Source organism: Zea mays, chromosome 1 (genome assembly GCF_902167145.1).
Source record: "Zea mays cultivar B73 chromosome 1, Zm-B73-REFERENCE-NAM-5.0, whole genome shotgun sequence".
Taxonomy (NCBI): Eukaryota; Viridiplantae; Streptophyta; class Magnoliopsida; order Poales; family Poaceae; genus Zea; species Zea mays.
In genome coordinates this window covers 63146464-63171050 of record NC_050096.1, presented here as the reverse complement: position 1 = coordinate 63171050, position 24587 = coordinate 63146464, and the positions used below count along the sequence as shown (strand labels likewise).

The window sequence follows — 24587 nt, the reverse complement described above, 5'->3', positions numbered from 1 at the left end:
GAGCGGTTTTCCAACAAAAATCTTAAAATCCTATCAAACCGTGTTAAAAAATTATAAACTTTGAACCAAAGAGTCACAACACCACATAGATTCAGTTCTTTTAGGTTGGGTTAGGTTTTGGATCAAAATTATGGCCTAAGTTTGTAGGTTATTGTGTGTCAAAAAAAAAAATAGCTCGTATCTACTCGATACATTGTCGTCTTTTTTGGATGAGGTGGAGTTGGTTGGGTGGCCCATGCTCCGACCTAGGATTTTTTAGAAATGGAAAATAACATGTGGCGAAATCAGACACCCTCTCTGTTCCGCCAGGTATGGCTGGATTGGCTGCAACGCTCCCTTCACCAGCCGCAGGAGCATCGCCGCTGCTGCTCCACTGCAACGCCGCCCCTTCCGTCTCCTTCCGCCACCGCAGGCGTTGGCAGCGGCCGGCTGCTACACGGCACGATGGCCGCGTCGCGCAGCTGTTGCTGCCGGTCGCGCGCCGCTGGCTGCCGGCAGCAGCGCCTCCCGGAGTCAATGGCGCGCGCGGAGGCATTGCGGCGTCGGGGTCAGGGGCAGGGGCAGTGGCTGGGGAGGCGCCGTACAGAGGCAACGAGGGGCAGGGGTCGCTGTGGATGGTCTTCCTCGCCACGGCGGTGGTCGTGTGCGGCTCCTTCGAGTTCGGCACCTGTGTGAGAACTACGATTTCTTTATAAGCATAATTCCTTCTCTTTTAAAAAAAACAGGAAAAAATCATTCGGTCTAAAAGAAAATCCAGGAAGCATGACCTTGGAATGCTCTTGATTCGATTCAAATATAGAGCACATGGTATGCAGGTCGGGTATTCTGCGCCGGCTCAAGCTGGAATTGTGAGCGACATTGGGTTGTCCAACTCCGAGGTTGGTTGACACTTGACATTGGAGTATATACATATAAAAGTCATTCTTCTAGCGCACGGTTACTAATTATCCTATCTCTTTTTCCTGTGAATTAAATTAACTTTTGTGTAAACTAATGGTAGGTGGTAACAGGCTAGATGCATAGCAGCAAAAAATCATTTTATTTGATCAAAGCAGAATCCCTTAATTAACTGTGACTGTTTCATAAAAGTTTAGTTGGTTAAGTAGATAACTAGATACTGTGATCTAAAAGGTAACCAAGCTACTGATGTCACCCTTTGATCTTCTCTCTCTCTCTCTCTCTCAATTCAATTCTTCGTTTACAAAATATAATGTTGTACAGAAGGCCCCCTGTTGGTTTCGACAAGAAATCATTTTGATTCATGTCCTTGTAGTATGGTGTCTTTGGATCTGTTTTGACAATTGGAGCAATGATTGGTGCTGTGACTAGCGGCAGCCTGGCAGACATTCTTGGACGCAAAATGGTTAAGTAATTCAGCTGCAGCAGTTGATAAGTAAAATGGTTACCATTATTCATCCTCACATCTCTTCCATTTGCATTTATCACAGACCATGCGATTTGCAGCAGTTGTAGGCATTTTTGGCTGGCTTACTGTATATTTTGCCAAGGTATGCTCCTCCATCAGCTATTTTCTTCCTTCATCTGCTGACTGCCATTTTCTAGCTGTAATACTTTTCTTCATTTACTGACATGAAGGATGCTATGATGCTCTATGCTGGAAGAGTTTTGCTGGGGTATTGTACTGGAGTTCTTTCCTATGTGGTGAACATCTATAGTTCTCAATATATGTACCTAAATCTTCATTCTTATGTTTCTAAACCTTTTGTTTAAGCAATGGAAACATGTCCCACTCTCAAACATTCTTAAAAAAGTTTCATTTATGAACACCACATTCTATGCACTAACAACTCCTGGGGTTATAATAACACAGGTGCCTGTGTATATATCTGAAATAGCACCAAAGGGTATCCGAGGAGGCCTTGCAACCTCAAACCAGGTCAGAGAAATTGGATCTGAAGTGCCTCTTATTATTTTTATGTAGTGAATCTTAGTAATTAATATGGGCTCTTTTGAATATGCAGTTATTCATCTGTTCAGGGTGTTCGGCTGCTTACATTATTGGAGCACTTGTTTCATGGCGCTGTTTGGTTGTAGTAGGTAATCACAAATATATTTACATGTATCATGTATGTTGACAAATTGAGCATCAAGAGAAACTAATATAGCATTTAATGCAGGATTGATACCTTGTGCTGTCCTACTTGTTGGGCTTTTCTTCATTCCAGAGTCTCCAAGGTGGCTGGTGAGATGGTAACTGACTCTGCATGTAACATGGTTGTGTTGTGATGTATTTTTTTATAATTTCATATATTGTTAGAGGAAAATAGCACCATTTTCTGTTGACCATCATTTTTCATATATTGTTGGAGGAAATATGTTTTTCCCATTTGATTTGTTATTATAGCAAAATAATTTCATATATTGTTGTGACAGATGATTATTCTAAACCGTTTTGTTTCATAGAATATATGAATTACACATTCTGCACTCCTTCATTTTACCTTACAACAACAACATTATTTTACATTCATGACTTATTCCTCATTTCCACACATGGTTATCTATATCAAAGTAATAGTGTTGAAAATATGAAATATAACCTCTTTTGTGCATAGAAAATCTTGACTAAAATTTTAGTTTCTAATTATACACTTCTGAATTGTTCCTAGTCAATTGTCTTCCTAATGGCTCCCAGCCTTTCGCCTCCCAGCCCCAGCCCCACCCGCCCTGACGCCATCACCCTCCGCAGCCCCTCGCCGGAATTCATTCCGAACTCGGCGACCACCCCCTCGAACCCCTCCGGTGCGGCGCTGGGAATCGAGCCCCGCTACCCTGCGGCTTCTCTGGAAGGACGGTCAAAGTTCCAGCGATGGAGTAATGAAAGTCCCGTCTCGTCCTCTTCCGGCGGCTCCCAGCGGGCACCTCGCTCCTTTAAAGAGGCCGTGCTGCTTAACGTTGGAAGCTCGTCCGAGGTGGTGAAGGAAGCGGACTGTGGGTGCACGGCGGACCTGAGTAGGGTCACTGCGCGCCCGTGTCAAGAAGGCGACGGTTGGCAGGTGGTCGGGAGGAGGCGCGCGCGCCGTACTGTTCCTCGTCTTTCCCCCCCTGTGGATCTCCGGGGTAGATGCTTTAATTGCTTCTCCCCTTCCCACTTTGCTGCTGCTTGTCGGCGGCCTACTCGCTGCTTTGGGTGCAGGGGGCTTGGCCACCGTGCTCTTGAGTGCCCCATCAAGTCCGTGGAGAAGAAGGCTGTGTGGAAACCTTTGAAGCAGCAGGGTGTGCGAGTTCCGGTGTGGCAGCGCCTTTCCGGGATGCATGGCCCCAGGCAACCAGGAAGGGCAGCCCCGGACATCATGCGGAAGGGATCGGTGTGGCAGCGGATCACTCCGTCGCAGCCGGCCTGCGGGGTGGAGCCTGTGCCCCCCCTGCCAATGGCGTCGGGCTCCGGACTGGTTGCTCCACCGGTTCATGGCTCCAGGAGGAAGAGGCGTAGGGCCACGCGTCGACCGGCCTTGGGGACGGTCTCACCTGCCTTGCAGCAGATGTCCTCTGGGTCGGTTTCTGCTGAAGTCCCTGCCCATCTTTCAGCTCTGGAACAGAGGGTTCCTGCTACACATGAAGGCCTGCTGGATGCTTGCCTGCCGGCGAGGTCCATGAGGTCTTCTTGCGTCTTGGCGTTTACGACGGAAATGGCGCGTGAAGAAGCAGCATTGCGTAAAGCCCTGTTCGTCTCGGTGGTGGGCACCAGGCCTGAAGTTCAGGGCGTTGAGGTGCTGGAAGAAGTTGCTCTCAGTTTCGGCATCGATGTGGCTGCTATGGCGATTCATCAGGCCATGCCGGAAGACTTCCTCCTGTTTCTCCCCGATGAGGACACAGTTTCGAGGGTCCACGGGGGAGGCAGGCTTTTCAGAGGTCCGCGCTTCAATCTACATTTCAAGAGATGGACGAGATGTGCTCATGCGTCGGCAGCAAACCTCCCGGCCCTGGTGGACGTAAAAATCCGGGGTATACCGCCTCATGCTTGGGCACGCTCTACGGCGGAACATCTGCTGCATGGCTCATGCCTTATTTCTGAACTGCACCCGGCGACGGTGGAGAAGTCTGACCTCTCGTCCTTCATGTTAAGGGCATGGTGCTTCAACCCGGCTCTTCTCCATCGTGACATGGATCTCCTCATCGTGGAACCTGGGCCAGTAGCAACTGAGATACGTTGTCTGTCATACAAAATCAGCTTGGAGGCCTTCCCGGTGGACTTTTCGGCGGCGGGGGGGGACCCTCTCCCTCCCCCATCGACGGACGGCAACCCTCCCGGCGGCGACGATGGCCAGCCTCCAGGATCCCCGTCGCAACTTTCGAGGCGCCCGGTTCACCTTCGACTGGGCCCGCAGCGTTCGGTCCGTCAAGGGAGGAGAGCCGCGGCGCCTGGGGCAGGCGAACCGATGCTGTGTGCTTCGGGTGTCGGGACGGTGGAGCTGTCTTCGGATCCACAGTTATTGCTGGCTGGTGCGGCAGCCAGGGGTGGAGGATTCGAGGAGTGCATGGGGGAGATTAACAGGACAGCAAATCTCTGGGGGACATCGCCGTCCACGCGTGTTGATGGGGTCCGGGCGGAGGTTGTTGGGCCACTGGAGAGGCCCGTTCCCACCTTGCCCCGACCTTTTTTGTGCGGTGGGCCTCTGGACTTGGTGCGGCCGGGAACGCCTCTGCAGAGAGGTGCATCTTGTCCGCGTGAGGGGCCTGTTCAGGTTTCGTCCCTGCTTATGTGTGTTGGGCCACTGGAGCAGAGGAATGCATCAAGTCCGCATGAAGGGCCTCATCAGGCTGCAGGGTCGCTGGAGCTGGTCCATGGTCAGGCTCCCCCACTGAAGTATTATTCTAGAAGGCGGATCAGGAGCCAGCATCAGGTGCAAGATGAGCTTGATCCTACATCCGATCACAGCAACAACTCTCAAGCTTTGGTTCAGCAAGGTATCACACCGGTGCAATCGTTTGTGGCTAGTGTTACAAGACCAATCTCTTGCATTCTTCCCCATCCGCCCCCACAGAAGAGAAAGTCTGCGCAGCTGCCTCTGGATTTTGTTCCTCGTCGTAGCAGCCGCCTGGCAAGCAAGGGTTTTAAATCCAGCAAAGATGCGCCTATCAGACATATCCAGCAGGATCTCATTAGAAGGTTGGGTATTGCTAGTGGAAATGAGGCTGTTACCACTGAAGCTCTTGATAAGTATGGACGTTTCTTCTCCAATCCACTATCGGAGTCCCACATCAAGGCTCTGGTAGCTTTATTTGGTTGGACTGTTCCTGAAAACGTGGAGAACTTGGAGACCATTCAGCTCCTCGCAGGAGATGCCCCGACGGATTCTGTTTAGGGGGCGCATAATTCTCTCCTTTTTCCAGTTTTTTTGTTGTTAGTCGCTTGTTTAAATGGATTTGTCCAAAATCATCATTTGGAATGTAAGAGGTCTTAATAAGAAAGCCAGAAGAGATGCAGTTCGTCAGACAATTGTTAGCGCTCGACCAGATTTGGTCTGCTTGCAAGAAACAAAGAAGGCCTCTATCTCCCGTTTTATGGTGATGTCTTTGCTTGGAAGTGAGTTTGACCATTTCATTTGTCTCCCTGCACTGGGCACGCGTGGGGGGATATTGGTGGCTTGGAAGGGGGGCACTTGTAAGGTTCTTCAGACCAGAGTAGACTTTTTTTCAGTTTCTGTTCAAGTTGATCATATTTCCGGTACTCCTTGGTGGTTTACTGGGGTGTATGGCCCTCAACCAGATGATCAGAAGTTGCAGTTCTTAAATGAGTTGCGCTCAATTCGCTCGGCATGTTTCGGACCTTGGATTATTGGTGGGGATTTTAATCTTATATATCGAGCAGAAGACAAGAACAATGGCAACCTTGACAGGGCTATGATGGGTAGATTCCGTCGCATTCTTAATGAGTTAAATCTGTCGGAACTGCCATTGATGGGGCGCAAATTTACTTGGTCCAATGAACGAGCAAGTCCCACGCTTGTTCGTTTAGACCGAGTCTTTCACACTTCAGATTGGGGGGATTATTTCCCGGACTGCGTTTTGCAAAGTTCGGCAACAGTCATTTCAGACCACTGTCCTCTTCTGTTGGGGCTGCATGAGTATTCCCAAGGCAAAAGACGGTTTCACTTTGAAAGCTATTGGCCAAAATTGGAAGGTTTTATGGAGAAGGTGGAAGAATCTTGGTTACAGCCAGTGGGTTCCTTTTGTCCACTGCAACGTTTTGCAGTGAAGTTAAAAAGGCTTTCAAAACACTTGCAGTCCTGGAGTCAGCGGAGTGTTGGCAATGTTAAGAATCAGCTCTTAGCAGCTAAGGAAATCTTGCACCAGCTAGAAATTGCAGGGGATTCTAGGGCTCTGTCGCCTCTGGAGGAGTGGCTTCGACGACGGCTGAAGCTCCACTCCTTAGCTTTATCCTCACTGGAGCGCACTATGGCCAGAACAAGAAGTGGACTTCGCTGGTTGAAAGAAGGCGAAGCTAATACATCTTTTTTTCACCAACAGGCACGATATAGAAAGAAGAAAAATTTCATTGCAAAATTGAAAGTAGCAGACAGAATCTTGGTAGAGCAGGAGGAAAAACAAGAAGTTGTGTGGGATTTTTATAATAATCTCTTGGGGACTGCTGTGCAAAGGAACTGCTCTCTCAACCTGGCTGCTTTTCATATTCCAACCCGAAACCTTGAGCAGTTGGAAAGGGACGTCACTGAGGCAGAGGTATGGGCCACTATTAATTCTATCCCTTCAGACAAAGCTCCAGGGCCTGATGGATACACGGGGCGCTTCTATAAGCATGCATGGCCAATCATTAAAGGGGATTTCATGGCAGCTATGGGGAGGATTTTGTTGGGTGATGTATCGAATTTGCACCTTCTTAACTCAGCTTTGGTGACTTTACTTCCTAAGAAATCTGATGCTGCAGAGATAAAAGATTTTAGGCCTATCAGCCTTATTCATAGTTTTGCTAAAATTGTTACCAAGTTAATGGCAAACCGGCTTGCTCCCACGCTTCCTGAGCTGATATCCCCAAACCAGAGTGCTTTTGTAAAAGGGAGAAGCATACAAGACAACTTTATTATGGTGCAACAAACAGCCAGAGCAATCCACAAACAAAAAATCCCCAATGTGCTTCTCAAACTGGATATTGGCAAGGCATTTGATTCTGTTTCTTGGCCATTTCTGCTGGAAGTTCTTGGGCATCTTGGTTTCGGTCCAGTTTGGTGCAATCTTATCTCCAAGTTATTATGCTCATCCTCGACTAGGGTGCTGGTGAATGGTGAACCTGGAAAGCTTATTTGCCACCAAAGAGGATTAAGACAAGGGGATCCTTTATCTCCTATGTTGTTTATCCTAGTTATGGATGTTTTGAATTCACTTTTCTCGCGGGCTAGCGATTTGGGCCTGCTGCAGCCTCTCTTGAGAAACAGAAATGGGCAAAGAGTCTCCCTGTATGCAGATGATGTAGTGCTGTTCATGCAGCCAAGAGATGAGGAAGTGTTTATGGTGAAAGAAATCCTTAGAATTTTTGGAGAAGCTTCGGGATTGGTCACGAACTTGAGCAAGTGCAGTATGACTCCTATTCAGTGTGTCGATCCAGAGCTTGTGGAGATTAGGAGCATTTTTCCTTGCAAGGTTATGCCTTTTCCCTGTAAGTATTTGGGTTTGCCTCTGTCAATTAGGAAACTCCCGAGATCCTCCTTTAATGAGCTCATTGATAAAATTGCTGACAAGCTTCCGGGATGGAAGGCTGCTATTATTAGCCCGGCTGGGAGAGCTACCTTGATTAAGTCGGTTCTCACTGCAATCCCTATTTATCATTTGATTGCCCTTAACTGCCCCAAATGGGTAATTAGAGCTATTGATAAGATTCGCAGGGGGTTTTTATGGAAGGGAAGGACAGATGTTAGAGGAGGCCATTGTGTTGTCGGTTGGTCCAAGGTTTGCAGGCCTATCAGTAGGGGGGGCCTCGGAATCCACAATTTGGAGGTGCTTGGCTGGTCTCTGAATATGCGTTGGATGTGGCTTAAAAAGACCCAGCCTGAACGGTCATGGTCAGATTTTGACATTCAGGTGCATCCAAATGCAGCAGCATTTTTCTCAGTCTCTGTTTGCTCTATTGTGGGAGATGGCCAGAATACTTTGTTTTGGACTGATAAATGGTTACATGGGAAATCTGTGGGTGAGCTTGCTCCAGTTCTCCTGAGTCGCATCCCCATGAAAATTCAGAAGAGCAGATCTGTGTACGAGGCTTTGCTAAATAATAGATGGGTGTCGGACATTACTGGTAGTTTGCCGGCCGAAGTGCTTATGGGCTTCTTGTATATATGGGATGTCACTCGGGGAATTCATTTGCAACCTGGAATTTCAGATCAGCATAAATGGCTGCCAACGGCCAATGGGCAGTATTCATCTAAGTCAGCTTATGATCGTTTCTTCGCTGGTTCCGTTTATTTTGAACCGTCCGAGCGAATTTGGCGGACATGGGCACCTCAGAAATGCAAATTCTTTATTTGGCTTGCATCCCTTAACAAATGTTGGACAGCAGATAGACTGGCTCGTAGGGGTTTGAACCATCCTGACAAATGTCTTCTTTGTGATCAGCAAGAGGAAACAGCACAACACATTCTGGTGGCTTGCGTTTTTGCTAGAGACATTTGGGCCCAGACTTTGAACAAGGTGGGATTGCTGCCTTTGGCTCCAGAAATAACAGATGTGGTTTTCCAAGAATGGTGGAGGAAGGCTGAGCAGAAAGTGCCAAATAGTAAAAGAAAGGGGTTTAATTCCCTAGTTATCTTGGTGTCTTGGAGGTTGTGGAAACAAAGGAATGCTTGTGTGTTTGATGGGGTATCCCCGAGTATCCGCAGCATGTTGCAAGAGATTCATGAGGAGGTTAAGCTTTGGGGAATGGCAGGAGCAAAAGATATTAGACAATTGTGGCCTTAATTTAAGTGGGGTGGTGGGGGTTGCACCCCCCCCCCCCTTGTTTCTAGTTTCTAGTTTTTCTTTCTTTTATTTTGGTTTCTTTCTTTTTTTTCTTTTTGTCCCCCTCTTCTCGTTTGCTGCCTTCTCGGGCACTTTGTTTTCTTAGTCCACTTGGGACCTTTTTCCTCTTAATATAATGACGCGCAGTTCTCCTGCGTGTTCGAGAAAAAAAAATTATACACTTCTTTCTAAACCTCAGTTTGATAATATGGCAGGCCAACATAGGGAAAGAAAGAGAATTTCATGCTTCATTACAGGAGTTTAGGGGGGAAGATTCTGACATTTCTGAAGAGGCTACTGAGATCAAAGTTATTTATTCTGAACATAGCTTCCATTTATCAAACAATGTAGACCGATATTCAAACTAAACATTCTGTCCAGGATTATATAAAATCAGTTCGTCGATTGCCTAAGGCCAAGATTCAAGATTTATTTCAGAGAAAAAATATGTATGCAGTCACGGTAAGAATTTTATTTTCTTAAAAATACCTTATTGCTTTCTTGTTAGCTAACAAAAACCCAGAAATTAATGGTGCCAGTTATTGTTTCCTGAAAAGTACAAAAGAAGTTCAGAACTAATTCTGTAACTTTGATATTCAGGTGGGTGTTGGCCTGATGATTTTTCAGCAACTGGGAGGAATTAATGCCTTAGGTTTCTATACAAGCTATATTTTTTCCTCTGCAGGTATCCAAGCTAGATAAATTTTGTCCTCTTAAAAAACGAGGTATCTACAGCTCTTTCTAAAAACTTCAGGATTTTCTGGAAAACTTGGGACCACCTTGATTGGCGTTATTCAGGTTCAGATTTAGACATTTTTTCAATAAAACTACTAGTCATAGGAGTTTTCTATAATTGTTATTTTTTTCCAGATTCCAATCACATTCTTTGGGGCCCTTCTGATGGATAGGAGTGGAAGAAGAGCCCTTCTTTTGGTATGAACACTCTAAATCTGAGTTGATCTACAGAAAAGAAAAGCATTGTTCTATGTGTCTTTGGTTTTCAGGTCTCTTCATCTGGAACATTTCTTGGCTGCTTTCTGACTGGACTATCATTCTATTTTAAGGTAACATGAGCATTTTAGCTCGTGAATTTACCATATGGTTTAATGTCTGAGCTTAACAAGCAAATGGTATAAATATTTATGGAAAATATGATTAATCACTGAACTTTTAAAACATGCTCTACTTTGGCTCTGCCTATTGTTTCATTCTGTTAGAGTACCCGTTTAGGGTTTTGGGGTTAGCCCTTTATAATTACACTAGGTGAGTGCCCGTGCGTTGCAACGGAACCGTATAATAACACGATAACAATATATATTATAGATATGTGCCGCTCCAGGCGTTTCGACAAGCATAACAGGTCTAGCTTCTAGCGTCTAGGTGGATGTGTCGAGCAGACCAATATGTTGAGAGGTTTACACATTAAAGGATCAGCAATAGGTTGTCCACTTAATGTAACACGAAGTGTTGCAAAGTACTTGAGAATTTCAGATCGGATAAATGGCACTTTGCTAAAACAACGTGAGCTCGAGCACGCAGCTCAAGCCCACCATGACCAAGAATCATGGGAAGGCTCTGGTAGACAAGACTCAGTGCCTTCTTTGCATGGCTTGATCCAAGAGCCAGCCACAACTCAGCGAGAGTAAGTGTAGCTGAGGCTTCAAGCAGATCCAAGTTGAATGATTTGCAGAATGATTGGTTGGCCAACGCATAAGGAAGCCCAAGGACCGCATTGTCAGATTTCTGGGAGAATCAGAATAAAAAAAAGTGTTAGCTTACTCTGTACAGAATTGTAGTATTTACGAGGTTCTTTGCAAAATAAAAAAGATGATTACTTACTTTATGTATTTCAGCAAGTTCCCATCAAGACAGTACGCTTTATAGCATACTTATTTTCGACACAAGGCAAATGACAGCCGGGGCTAAGGAAATCCTGAAACATGTAGCAGAAACGTCAGTTTTCCCTTTTACTAATGGTCATACAAGGAGTAAATAAACCCAACAGCTGGCTCGCATCAAACATGCTTTGAAATAGAACATCAAACACCTTGAGATTTAAAAATAAGTTGGAGCGTCATAGCACAAGTCCAATATCCAACATGTGTCAATTCTTGGGCGTCATAGACACTCCGTAAATTTTGTACGCTATTATAATTGTCTGACTAACTATGACGCCCAATAAGCTGGAGTGCTTATAATTGTCTGCCGTGAGGGAGCCCTGGCTCGACGGCGCCTTGGAGACGCGCAAGCACGCCGTCGTCCGCCGGCGGAGGATGGGCCTCCTCATGATGCTCAGGCTGCTCAAGAAGCTCTTCCTGGCGCACAAGTCCGGCGCCGCCCCGTCGCGGAAGGCGCCGCCCATCTGACGCAGCTGAAAAAAAATCAAGCCTTTGATGAGTAGTGCATGATGATGTGTCAGGTGTATATACGGAGGTGATCAATACACGCATGCTTCTCTCGTCTCGGTAGCACAGGACCAAGAACTTGCTGTTTGATGTTCTATTTCTCTTACAAGTTTCTCTTGTGTACTTGTGTCCCTGTCGAGAGTCTGGTTATGCCTTGGGTTTGCTTAAACTTTGACGAGCTGCAACATGTTACTAAAATCAGGGAGGGCAGCTACCAGAATTCTGCATTGAACAATATTATTTGTAAAATCAGTCACATTTTTGCATCCTTTGTCAGGTTCCTTAGCTTTTTCCAAAGCTACACAACTCATTAGAATGTTGCCTTGCAAAAGCGTGTTGTATAATCTGCTCAACTCCAACTCAACATCATCAGCTCAAGTAAAGACACAACTGTTCGAGTGAAGTAGTGAACTGTGCACAAATTAAGACTATCTGACTCTGCTACAGTTGCGAAAATGACAAAAAAAAAGAGGGAGGATCCGCATTTCCCAAATTCAAAATATGGACTCTTAGTCACACCTTTTTCTGCTGCTGCTTTCGGCCGTTTAGATGTCGCTAGCCCGTCTAAAGAAGAATTAAAGCGGTTTGCGTATACAAATTTACAATCCTGTCATTTTTTTATTCATAAAACTGGTCCCCTTTTCTCAAATATAAATGCTTAATTCACTGAATCATGGCATCTATCGAAGATGAGCAACATGATAAAGAAGGGCCATGGCAACACGAACTACGAAGGATACCATAGGTATACAGGCATTTCTCGTCATAGAACGAACAAATTCATCAGGACCAAGAGGAAGAGATATCTCAATGATTAGCTCTATAAAAAGGATATAAATGGATGGTGTCGACTATCTATATAACACAGAGGGACGAAAAATATGAACAGGACATGCAGACGGTGGTTCATGGATGAATGGGTCGACAGCACCACTGACCTGGCAAGGAAAAAGATAATGATGTGATGATGATGATAGGAAGATCTGGGATGGAGAGTCGGCCCACGTCATGCTTCCTTGCAATTACATTCAAAGTTTCTTCTCGCTAGCGTCTTCTGCTATGGCAACATCCAGAATCTGGAGATTAGATGGAGTATGGTAGTTAGGGAAATTGGAGTAAGAATCGATAGAATTCCATCTCAGAATTGAAGAAAGCGGATCTCTTATTGGGCCAACACATAGTACTACCAAAAAAAGAAAAAGAGAGATAAAAAGTAAGAAAGGGGGGAAATATTCATCATCATGCTACCAAAAAAGGGGGAAAAGAGAGAAACAAAGTAAGAAAAGGGAAAAAGGCTCACCTTATTCGTTTTCTCGGTGATAGACAATTGACACAATTTTTCACATATTAGAACATACATGTGTCAAATGTCCACTTTCATGATTTCCACGTAGAAGGGTTATGTGTGCAGGATACCTAATGGCAATTGGAAAATGAGAGCAGAAGCAACAAAAAGCAATGAACAAGGACCTTGACATAGACGTCATCCTCAAGACAGTAGACAACGTTGTCCACCTTAGCGCTCCGGTAGTGGCATCTGGCTTTGAGCCCTTCCTCCTCATCCGATCTGTATGCATAATAAATCAGCAAATAGCAGATTGCTCAACAAAAAGTAACACATAGCGAGCAAAAAACTGGTCAAATCAAACCAGAGTGGGGAGAAAAATATACTTCTTTGCAACTTGGTGTACAAAAAAGCTCTGCTAAACGTGCAACTATTTTCTTACAACTCAAATGTAAGTCAGGATCAGAAGGCCAAACCCACCTGGGATGGCGGCTCTAAAATCAAACATATGATCTAAATACATGAATATAATTGAGTAAGGTAAAAATTGTGGCTCCCTGGATAGAAAGCGAAAAGATAGAGCTAATCTTAACCAAAGCATGAGATCATGGCTTCAATTTTTTCTACAAGACAACATTAGAATTCAACAACTATGAGATCTGCAAGTGACTCTCAAGTTTTAGCAGCTGAAATCATCAAGAATCAAAACTTGTTACCTTGAGGGGATTTTGAACGAACACATGGTGGACATCATTCAAGTCTCGTACAGCTTCACCTGCGCAGACTTCTGCCGGCTGTAGAGCGCGGCGTTCGAGTCTTGCACCTACAACCACAAGAGTACTTTTTTGCTGTTCACGCTTATCAGAAGCAACTTCACTAAACAATTAGATAGAAATGGTACACGATTCTGGAGACTCCATGCCTCCGAGGAGTAGGAAATGATGCTTAAGTTACTTGGACGACACTCCTAAACTATTCCTAGCTGGCTAGCAGAATTCTGAGCTTTGGAGCTGGGAGAACAGGGGAGGAGCAAAAGATGCCTATGTTGTACTAATAGTCTAATACTAATAGAGCACTTTGTCACAACAACTCTTTGCACAAGAATAAAAAACATTTGAACTTTTTCCATGGTAAAACTTGATATCAAAGAAGAGAAAATCAGGTGGTCCAATTGATGCCCCCCCCCCCCCCGAGAAATTCACCATCATGGTGTTTAATCCAGGATTTCTACGAATAGCACCATGGAAAGTTCAGAATCAAAAACATCTAAACATACTAAGAACAAAATGAACCGCACCAAGTCACTTGAATCTAAAAAACTATCCAAGCAAAGAGAAATAGACTGTCCAAGCAAAGAAAGCTTAGATGTACTGAATCTAAATCTGAAAAAAGTCAAAAACATGTCAAGGATGAATAAAGACTAATCTGAAAAAAGAGACAAAAGCATGCCAAGAATGAATAAAAACTATGATTAATCTGAAAAACGTGTCAAAATCGACCACACACTAAGCAAAGAAAGGTGGCCTACCTGAATCTAAAAGAAACTGTCGAAGCAAAGAGAAATAGACTGTCCAAGCAAAAAAAGCTTACCTATACTAAATCTGAAAAGGACAAAAACATGTAAAGAATGCATAAAAACTACGATGAATCTAAAAAAATGTGTGAAGATCGACGACTCATTAAGCAAATAAAGGTGGCCTGCAATAAATCTAAAAAACTTGTCAATGTGAGAGAAAGTATATAGAAACATGTCAAGGTCTGCTGATTATTGGAAAATAAGTTTTGATGTAAATGTGAGAGAAAATATAACTTACATAGGCATCCTTTAGTTTTAGTTCAAGATCCGCGCCCAGGTCCTCCCTGCGGCAGCGTCCTTAGAGGCAGGATCTTCGAGTAGGAGAGCACTCCGTCGTGGATCGCGAACCAGCGCGACTGCCACCCCTTGCCGATGTTTGTCCACTTGTACAGCACCTCTGTGACTGTCGGTGCCTCCTTCATGTCCTCAGCCGATGTGGTCATGTGGAGCGGTCGCTGGCCACTCCCCGGCAAGGCAGCAGGGTAGGTTGTTTTAAATTAAAAGAATACAAAACCAAGGAAACAATATATTGAGGTGGTAAAACAAAGGTGTCTTAACATGTAGATCATGGGCCAATATATCATAAATGAGTCAAAGGATGATCTTCAAGCCCTACAGAGGACTGGAAAAATCACATGGGAACAAATCATAGTATCCAATCTAAGCCCTATTAGCAAAATCAATATTGTTACCAGTCCTCATATTGTTTGTTCAGTCATATGTCATTCTACATATTATTAGTGCTAGATATTAGAAGCTCCTACTAAGCCTGTACGGTTGTATTGATACAACTTTATTGCTTTCTCTGCATTTTCAGTTTATGAAAATATTGGATGGTTTTAGCCATTTGGTCTACATAGCAAATATACTCCTACCGTTTAGTTTCATGTGTGGTACCGGGGTAAGGACAATGCATAAATGAAATATAAGGGAAGTCCTTTTATTAATATATACAGTTTGTCGTACACAATTTAGTTCCAGAAATGCAAGAAATAAAATATCTAAAAGAAAGCCCAAAACACAATGAATTCAGTGGCCCAATCTGCATCCCAAAAAATATGGATGTTACTGTGTATACTCAATTTTGTTTTTCAGTTTCAACTAATGTATTTCCCATTCAGATAATCAAGCCATATAACAATTTTCACCAAAAATGAAATATTTAGTCAGAGTTGCACCTTTCAGAAGAAGCTTTTGCTATAACTAAAAAAAAGGTCAGCACAACTTTCACCATATAACAATTTCCTTTGTCAAGTACAAATATATTTGAACATCGACCAATGGCCAAACAAAGGAGTTAGTGTTGCTCATCTTATGTCACAACTAACATTATGTCATTCATTTACAATCTGCGCATATATGTTGTACGCACTGCTCATGTAAACATAAGGGCAATTACCACTTAGCCATGATATACACAGCGACAAGATTCATAAATGCTTAAACTTAGCAAGACATGATATACAGAGCGACATGATGCATGGAAATTGATGTTTAAGGACTAACTTCTTTAATAGGATTGGCTGACAAAGGCATGGGAAGTTCTGATGGAAGTGGGTAATCCATCATGGCCAGATAATCGAATGAATAGTCGTAACATGTAATTTGGCACACAAGTTAGAAGTAGCTTTATAACACAATGGTCAGTAATCAAATGAAGGTCAAAGAAAACATGTAGTACTATGCATTATATGAAAGTATAATAATGGCAAACAGAGGGAGGGATCTGATCAGCTTATTAACCCATATCACCAGCTAAAATGCAAACATAAATAGCTAACAAAATGTATACAGTTGGAGGCCAACAATATTAGTTACTCCGGCTGTCCGGCATGCAGTTACCTCTGTGAATATCAGAACATCTGGATCTCTTCTTAGTCAGTAGCAAAAAAGGAAAACAACCATTTCACTTCCCAGCGATATGTTTCTTTTATCTAGTGTCAAATTTCTTATGTGAAAAGTTAATCTGTCTTCCATGCAGAAGCAAGGCAAATTTTCAAAGATTCTTGTTCGGTTCAGATCTACAGTATCCAGGCCTGTATTCCAAAAGATACAGCTATACTTTGGAATCATGAATTTGTGCAGGCAGAGGAGCTTTTCAATCAGCCTTTTGATTATGAGAACTGTTTGAGAGATAATAGGTATTGTTCTCTTAGCCCATTTGGTTTTCTCCCAAGTCTAAGGCATGCCCACGAAGGAATTGTAAGCAAAGACATAACCAGATGAGAATATACATAACCAAACACACATATAGATGGAGATAGATTTATATATAAAATAGTGAAATTTGTCAAAGATAATACCTTGATGCAAACCTGTGTTCATATGCATGTATATTTATGCAACTTTTATCCCTGATCAGTATTCTCAATTTCGTCACTTCACAATCATGCACAGGTTTTGTGGTGTTTTGAATTCTTTTGTCAAGCGAACATCCAATGGAAAGCATGTGAGTTCATTGCCACCAAAGCCCTTGAATAGTGCTGCAGCCGCCGCATAGTCTAAGCCTAGTGTTACTCCAAAGGAGCAGTTTGTTACTGCTCGGCGGCAAGATTTGCCTGTAAGTTCAAAGCAGGGAGCAGACACTAAGTCCGAGAAGGATAATTCCACAATATTAGATAAGGCTGGCAATGGTCCTGTTGACAAAGAACAATCAGTTGATGCCTATGCAAGCAAAAGTAAAGCTCAAAATGGAAAGGCCATGCCTAGTAATGGTGGATCGCTGGCTAACATGTGGGGTCGTGCATCAGCAAAACCTATGCCTCCAAGTACCACTAATTCTACAGCTGTAGCAAGTGTTGCAGGTATTATCTCACAAATGTTCATATTCAAATTCTTTGTGCTTTACTTTCTCGTCTATAACTCTCAGCACATATCTAGTCCTGTATATCAACCCTTTACAAGCATGCTAATATAGAACTAATGCTGTTAGTATTTTTAGCTACTGCTGATGCACAAATTTGTGCGAAGGAAGAAGCAGATGGAAATAGCAGCGATGATGAACATGGGATAAACTACAAGAGGGGATCCACTAATGCAAATAACAGAAAGAGAACAGTGGTATTTGATTATTCGGATGATGAGGAAGATGACAATATTGTAAGCATTGCATCTCCTGAGCTACCAAAACAGCATACCCCAGACCTTGTTGTTGGAATTGTTACTATATCGGTAACCAAAAGCCCAATGATCGAAGTTGTTAGCTTGCTGTTCGTAATCTACCATTACGCAACAGTAGAGGAAATTGGATCAATACCATTCAGTGAGCCACTAACACACATCATAATAGCATTCAAATGTGTATACAAACTTTAGTAACATGTCCAAACTAACTGAATGCTTGTCTTAGTTTCACGTCAAGACCTAACCAAAGAACACTAATAAACATAAAAATGGAAGGCTGTTGGTATATTAGAGGAAACAAGACAACAAAAACTCACCACCAATGAATAGCCTGGTGGACATGAGGAGCTTTGAACACTGAAGGAGACAAGCTACCAGTGGCCCTAAACCTAACTTAGAAGACCACCAAGCCTGCCTAAGGCCGCCATTTTGAACACTAAACCTGCACATACAAGATGATAACAAAAAATCACCTGGGCATACACGAACACTTAACAACAATTAGAGCCTTACACAAGACATTGTAATAAAGTGTGATGCAAAAATGCTATTAAAATGCAAATTGCTCATATGGAAACAAATAGTGAGGGTGAGTTTTTAAAAAACAACAGCTCACCTTGGTCTCATGTTTATTTAAGATTATAAAATTGGCACATTTTCACTCTTATTGTTGGGATAAGTTGCAGTGTAGACAACATATCAAACTGGTAAGAGGCACAATCAATAATCAGAAACGACACCAATTACACACATAATGTAAAAACAAATTTCATATACAGAAGACGAAACATGCAAAAACAATTACAACCTTTACCTCTGAATTATATTCCTTAGTTCTTCATATTAAGCATAATCTTGTACAGAACTGTGACACAAAAGAAAGCAAAGCGAGCATACAGTTAGTATCAACCTCACTAAATTGTTGTACAAGTGTAGACAATTGAACCTGTGCACGCAACAACAACACCTGAACCTAAGAGAGGGGGCAAGATCAGTCAATGAATTTACCAATCCTCACCTGATAATATACAAGAATCGTTCAATAAACAAAGGGGAGGCCAGTCAGGGGGGAGCATCGCGAGTGAGGGAGCACGATCAGCGGCTAGCGGGCACCGCGACATCGACAGATGCGATGTAGATGTGGTACAGCGGGAAGGAGGCGTTGTGGACCATGAATGCACCGTCGTGGAAGAACACAACAATGGGGAGCTTCTTCTCGGGATCCACTCTCGCGGGTAGGTAGAGTCGGGAGGAGATGCCTGTAGCGAAGTCCTTGGACGCGACGCCGTTGGTGGAATTGCCATTGGGGGACGACGGGACGGACTTGGTGTCGTCGAAGCGCTCGACACAGTCGATCTTGTACACACGCAAGGCATCGGGCATATCGAACTCGAGCTTGGAGTCGGGTTCAATGGCGGCGTGGGGATTGAGGACCCTGTAGAAGGGGTGCCGACAAAGTCAGTTGTCTTTGAGGAGGGGAGGTTGTGGACGACGATGAACTCGTGATTGAGGGGGGGGGAGTGGAGGACGTGGTCGTGGAGAGGGAGAGTAGTTTCTTCGATTGTGTCGCGAGCATCCGTGGAGAACGAAGGGTGCCTACACAAAGATGATGAGCAGACGCACCTGTTTCTCACCCGGGCATTGGCTGGCGAGATCTCCACGAGCGACGATCTCGGGGATGGAGGAGAGGAAGCCCGAGAGTTGGCTGGCGACATCTCCAGCTGGCCGCGGCGCTTCCAAACCCCGGATGGACGCCGGCGACCGGATCTGGACCCTCGTCGCCTCCAACTTTGCTCCTTTGCCTGCCGAAGGAGTACCGCCGCCGCCTCCATGAACCGGTGACCGGAGCTGGACGGTGTTGACTCTGGCAGAGCGGTTGAGGTCGTGGGGGGGGGGGAGATTGAAGTCGTGGTGCGGCGCGCCGTCGTGGAGGCAGATTGAGGACGTGGGCACATCTCTGCGTGCGGCGCGCCATCGTGGAGGTTTAGGGCTGCCGAAGAGGATGACAGACGCTGTAGGCTGGGCTGCATAATGGGCCGCACCAACGGTTGGGCCACACGAACCACTGGGCTGCACGCAGGCACTGTTATGGGATTTATTAGATTAGTACCATACCGGCCACTAAGACAGACCAAACGTGGCTTATAAACGTTGGCGTGGATTGTTTGTTGCTCAGACTAATTCCTCTGGTACCGCACTAAGATGTATTTTTTGGCGCGGGGATGTACGTCCACGGTTGGGAGGCAGTCCACGGTTGGGAGGCAGAACGGGTCGGATCGCCTGGATGAAACGAACGGTCCAGATTACCCGGAGGCAAACGAACGGTCCAGATTACCCGGAGGCAGAACCAGGGAAGGCAGCCTACCCCTTGCGTTCTTAATAGATAGTATAGATTCATACCCCTGTGTAATGGGTCAGGCCCAACCTTGGTCTATTAATACAACTTCCAACCCTGAGTTAGGGTTAGGGTTCCATTCTCCAACTTCGATCCCTAGGGGCTCATCATACATCACCTTCCCACTCGTGTCGTGCTCGCTCGCTCGCTGTAACAGCTTTGCCCCCTCTACTCTATTCATTTGCCCTCCACTTCCCCCACCAGTGTATCCTCCCCCCATGCTCTTACTTCCACCACCACCTCTACCGTTTGGCATCGTCGCCTCGGTCACCCTGGACTTGACGTGATGTCCCAGGTCTCCAGTCGCTCCGATATCTCTTGTAGTCGGGGTTCCTCTAGGCACCTCTGCCATGCCTGCCAGCTCGGCCACCACTCTCGTCTTCCTTTTTCCACTTCCACGTCCAAGGCTGCTCAGGCACCTCATTCTGGATGGTTTTTCTCATTTTTTGGACTTTCCCGCTTCGGTTGAAGTTCGCCACGTTCGCCACCCTCACTCACTTCTTCGTTTAGGTCTCTATCCAGTTTCGTCGCCTGGTCCATGCCCTCCAGTGTGATAATTGTCGTGAGTTCGACAACAACGCCTCTCACTCCTTCTTCCTCACTCATGGCATCCAGTTGCGTCTCTCGTGCCCCTACACCACTCCCCATAATGGTCGGGCCGAACGCATCATTCGCACCACCACCAACATGATCCGCTACTTTATCTTCCAGGAGTCTCTCCCTACCAGCTACTGGGCCGAGCCCCTGCACACCACCACACATCTCCTCAACCGCCTCCCCTCAAAGGCGATGAGCCACCCGTCTCCCCACTTCGCCCTGTATGGCACAACCCTCTCCTACGACCATCTTCGCGTGTTTGGTTGTGCCTGCTATCCCAACACTTCTGCCACTGCTCCTCATAAGCTATCTCCTCGCTCCACTTCCTGCCTCTTCCTCGGTTACTCCCCTGACCACAAGGGGTATCACTGTCTTGACCTCGTCACCCACCGCATACTCATCTCTCGTCACATTGTTTTCGACGAAGATGTGTTTCCCCTTGCTGACTCCTCCCCACCCACCAATCTCGACTCTCTTCTTGAGTCCGATCCGGTTCCCCCTCCACATCGGCCGCTCCCGCCTGCTTTCCACAGGCTCAGATGCCATCGCTCGTGCCTCTACCCGCACCACGTGCAGCCCAGACACCTCACCTTGCGTCGTTACCCGTGCCACGCACGACTTCGACGTCTACGCTCGCGCCTCTACCCGCACCATGCGCGGCCTCGACGCCTCCGCTCGCGTCTCTTCCCACGCCACGTGCGTCCCTGTCGACCTTGCCTGCATCACGCGCGGCCCCGTCGACCCCACTCGCGCCATACGTGACTCTGTCGATGAGTGCGGCCCGCTTCGCCGACCTCGCCCTCGTCTACCACCGCTACGGGCGGGCCACTCCCTGAGCCCCCGCCGAACCGGCCCCGTCGACAAGCACAACTGGCTTCGTCGACCCCGCCCTCGTCTACCACCGTCGCGAGCGGGCCACTCCCTCGGCTCCCGACGACCCGCCGACCCGCATCGAGCCTCCCATGTACCACCCGGTCGCCATCCACCGTGATCCCGGGCACATCCACCCGATGGTGACTCGTCGCGCAACCGACGTTCTCCGCCTCGTCGACCTGCTAATCCTGACGGCTAACGCTCCTCTAGACGCCTCTCCGGTCCCCTCCTCTGTTCACGCCGCCCTCGCTGACCCCCACTGGCGTCGCGCTATGGAGGGGTACGTGGCCCTGCTGGCCAACCAAACCTGGGACCTAGTGCCGCGTCCACCAGGAACCAATGTGGTCACTGACAAGTGGATTTTTCGCCACAAGCTGATCTCGGATGGCTCCCTCGATCGCTACAAGGCATGTTGAGTCCTTCAGGGCTTCACCCAGCGTTCCGGAGTCAACTACGACAAAACCTTCAGGTCCGTCGTCAAGTTCGCCACCGTTTGGGCTGTTCTCACTCTCGCCCTCTCTCGGGACTAGGCGATTCATCAGCTCGATGTCAAGAATGTCTTCCTCCGCGACACTCTGACAGAAACTGTCTACTGCAGCCAGCCCACCGGCTTCGTCGACTCAACTCGTCCAGATCTGGTCTGCCGGCTGAACCGCTCCCTGTACAGCCTCAAGCAGATGCCATAGGCCTGGTACAGTCGCTTCGCCTCCTACTTGGCCTCCATCGATTTCGTTGAGGCCAAGTCGGACACGTCCCTGTTCATCTACCGATGTGGCGACGACACCGTCTAACTCCTGCTCTACGTCAACAACATTGTGCTCACGACATCCATCGCCGACCTTCTCCAGCGCACGATCGACGCCCTTCAACGGGAGTTCGCGATGAAGGACCAAGGGCCTCTTTACCACTTCCTCGGCATCACCGCCGAGCGTCAGCCTCAGGGTCTCTTCCTCCACCAGCGCTAGTACGGCATCGATATCCTAGAGCGGGCTGGCATGTTCGACTGCAAGCCCTGCTCCATGCCTGTCGACACTTAGGAGATGCTCTCTGAGGACGATGGGCCCCCAGTCGTCGACGTGACGTCCTACCGGAGCCTGACCGGTACCCTCTATTATATGACCTTCTCCAGTTCTGACATCGCCTACGCCATCTAGCAGGTGTGCCTGCACATGCACACCCTGAGGGAGCCCCATCATCGCTCTCAAGCGGATCCTGCGCTACCTCCGCGGCACCCTCAACTACGACCATCTACTCTGACCCTCCTCGACGTCGGAGCTCGTGATCTACACTGACGCTGACTGGGTTGGCTGTCCCGACACACGCCGTTCCACTTCCAGTTACGCTGTGTTCCTGGGCGCCAACCTCGTCTCTTGGGCTGCCGCTCCCGTCGTCTCCCGCTCCAGCACAGAGGCCGAGTACCATGTTGTGGCCAACAGCGTGGCCGAGGCCTCCTGGCTGCGCCAGGAGCTCCACAGCCCCCTTCAGCACACCACCCTCATCTACTGCGACAACGTCAGCACGGTTTACCTCTCCACCGATCCCGTGCAACATCAGCGTACGAAGCACGTGGAGATCGACTTGCACTTCGTCCACGAGCGTGTCGCTGCCGGTGACGTTTGGGTTCTCAACATCTCCACCACGCTGCAGTTCGTCGACATCTTTACCAAGGGACTATTTCGAGTGTATTCGCTGATTTTCGATCTAGTCTCAACATCTATGCAGGATACAGTTGAGACTGTGGGAGGCAGAGTACCTGTTTAGAGTTTTGGGTTAGCCCCTTGTAATTATATTCATACCCATGTGTAATGGGACAGGCCCAACCTTGGTCTATTAATACAACTTCCAACCCTGAGTTAGGGTTTCATTCTCCAACTCATTCGACTTAATTGATTTTGATTCCTTTTGTCATTTTAGTTATCTGAGAGTAGTAGTGTCTGCTCGCAAACTACAAGGTAGCTGCAGTTGCGAATGTTGGACGCTTCGGATTGCTGAAGCGCTGTTATTAAAGGAGGAATTCCTTCCTCGGGGATTAGAAAACTTTTCCCCCCCTGAAATCCAACTGGAGCCTCAGATTTTATGCATCTTATATTTAATGACGATGAGATAAATGGTACAAGGACACTAACACGTGTGAGGCTCCACTGAATAACCAGATGGAAATCTGGAAACATCAACAAAATGGAACTGACTAAATCAACATAACCAGATAATTAAAACATCTGAAGTACATAATTTTTGTTGAATTCTATGGCATATCAGTGTATCTCTGTCGGAAAATAATGCAGTAAAATGAGTATTTACTGTTCCTCCTCTTTTGTTTTTCTCTGTACCATGATTTTACAGGCACAAGGACTGTGCACACAGCTGGTTCCTACTTTGGCTCTTTGTGGCATACTGGTATAGAAATTGCTATAATTGAAATTCCTGCAATCATGTAACTTCAAATGTAAACTTGTTTGCGTATGCCATGACTATAAGCTAAATTTGTTATCAGTCTCTTGAAATCTGATTGAGATCAACCCAATACAGTTTGAAATGGGCGCTTTCCGACAATGGTACCACTGAACTTTTGGAGAATTTATTACATTGTAATCCTGCTTCCTAAAACAGGTATACTATGCGGCGTACTCAGTTGGAATGGGCCCAGTTCCTTGGGTTATCATGTCAGAGGTAAGAAAGTATCCTGTGAAGTTACTTTTAAGTGATGATCATTTGTTTCAGGATATCTCGTGACTTATTGCCACAGATATTCTCAATCGACATGAAAGCAATCGCCGGAGGGTTTGTAACCCTGGCCAGTTGGATTGGTTCCTTTGCGATTTCATACTCATTCAACTTCCTCATGGATTGGAACCCCGCAGGTAAAGTTCTTCACCATTGCTAGAATTGGAGAGTGAGGCGAGCAATAGGACAGTTATTTGCTGTTCAAGGGCCAGTTGACTGATAACATACGTTTCGAAAGGAAACTTGTAGTATATCTGATAATTTAGCCTCAAAAGTATCTGATTCGAAGCTGTCTGCTTCTGTATGCAGGCACATTCTTTCTGTTCTCTGCAGCGAGCCTGGTCACTGTGCTGTTCGTGGCAAAGCTCGTGCCTGAAACTAAAGGAAGAACACTAGAAGAGATCCAAACATTGCTCAAAGCCACATGAGTGGCTTCCATTCGCTCAGTAGGTAAAGATCCAGTTAAAAAAATGCTGTAAATATTCGCCTCTTGTAAATTATTGTGCATGGCAGGTGAATGATTTCGCCTCTTGTCGATTCTCCTATATTTTAGTCTCTTTGATATATGTTATTTAGGACAAAGATACGGTCTACAACATATGCTTATCTTCAACTATTTCATTTTCTGAGTTTTCTCTC

General features: G+C 46.1%; 1 protein-coding gene across 5 annotated transcripts; it reads left to right on the top strand.

Annotated features, from left to right (window-relative positions):
* Positions 1-221: 221 nt before the first annotated feature.
* LOC100304336 (uncharacterized) lies at positions 222-24587 on the top strand. 5 transcript variants are annotated; one of them, XR_002261841.3, is made up of 21 exons: positions 222-671; positions 816-878; positions 1274-1363; positions 1449-1508; positions 1597-1662; positions 1832-1897; positions 1983-2058; positions 2139-2203; positions 9186-9278; positions 9352-9432; positions 9571-9655; positions 9725-9768; positions 9841-9903; positions 9975-10034; positions 16218-16377; positions 16634-17040; positions 17207-17335; positions 23568-23621; positions 23835-23894; positions 23971-24085; positions 24258-24577. XR_002261841.3 is itself a non-coding variant. In XM_008683165.4 (18 exons), the coding sequence occupies exons 1-18, from the start codon at positions 312-314 to the stop codon at positions 24374-24376; spliced, it is 1620 nt and encodes a 539-aa protein (XP_008681387.1). In that variant the 5' UTR covers positions 222-311; the 3' UTR covers positions 24377-24587. The 5 variants fall into 5 exon arrangements, 2 of the variants coding, with proteins under 2 accessions (XP_008681387.1, NP_001159247.1); XR_002261840.3 differs by lacking the exon at positions 17207-17335 and having other exon boundaries at positions 24258-24580; XR_004849346.1 differs by lacking the exons at positions 17207-17335; positions 23568-23621 and having other exon boundaries at positions 24258-24580.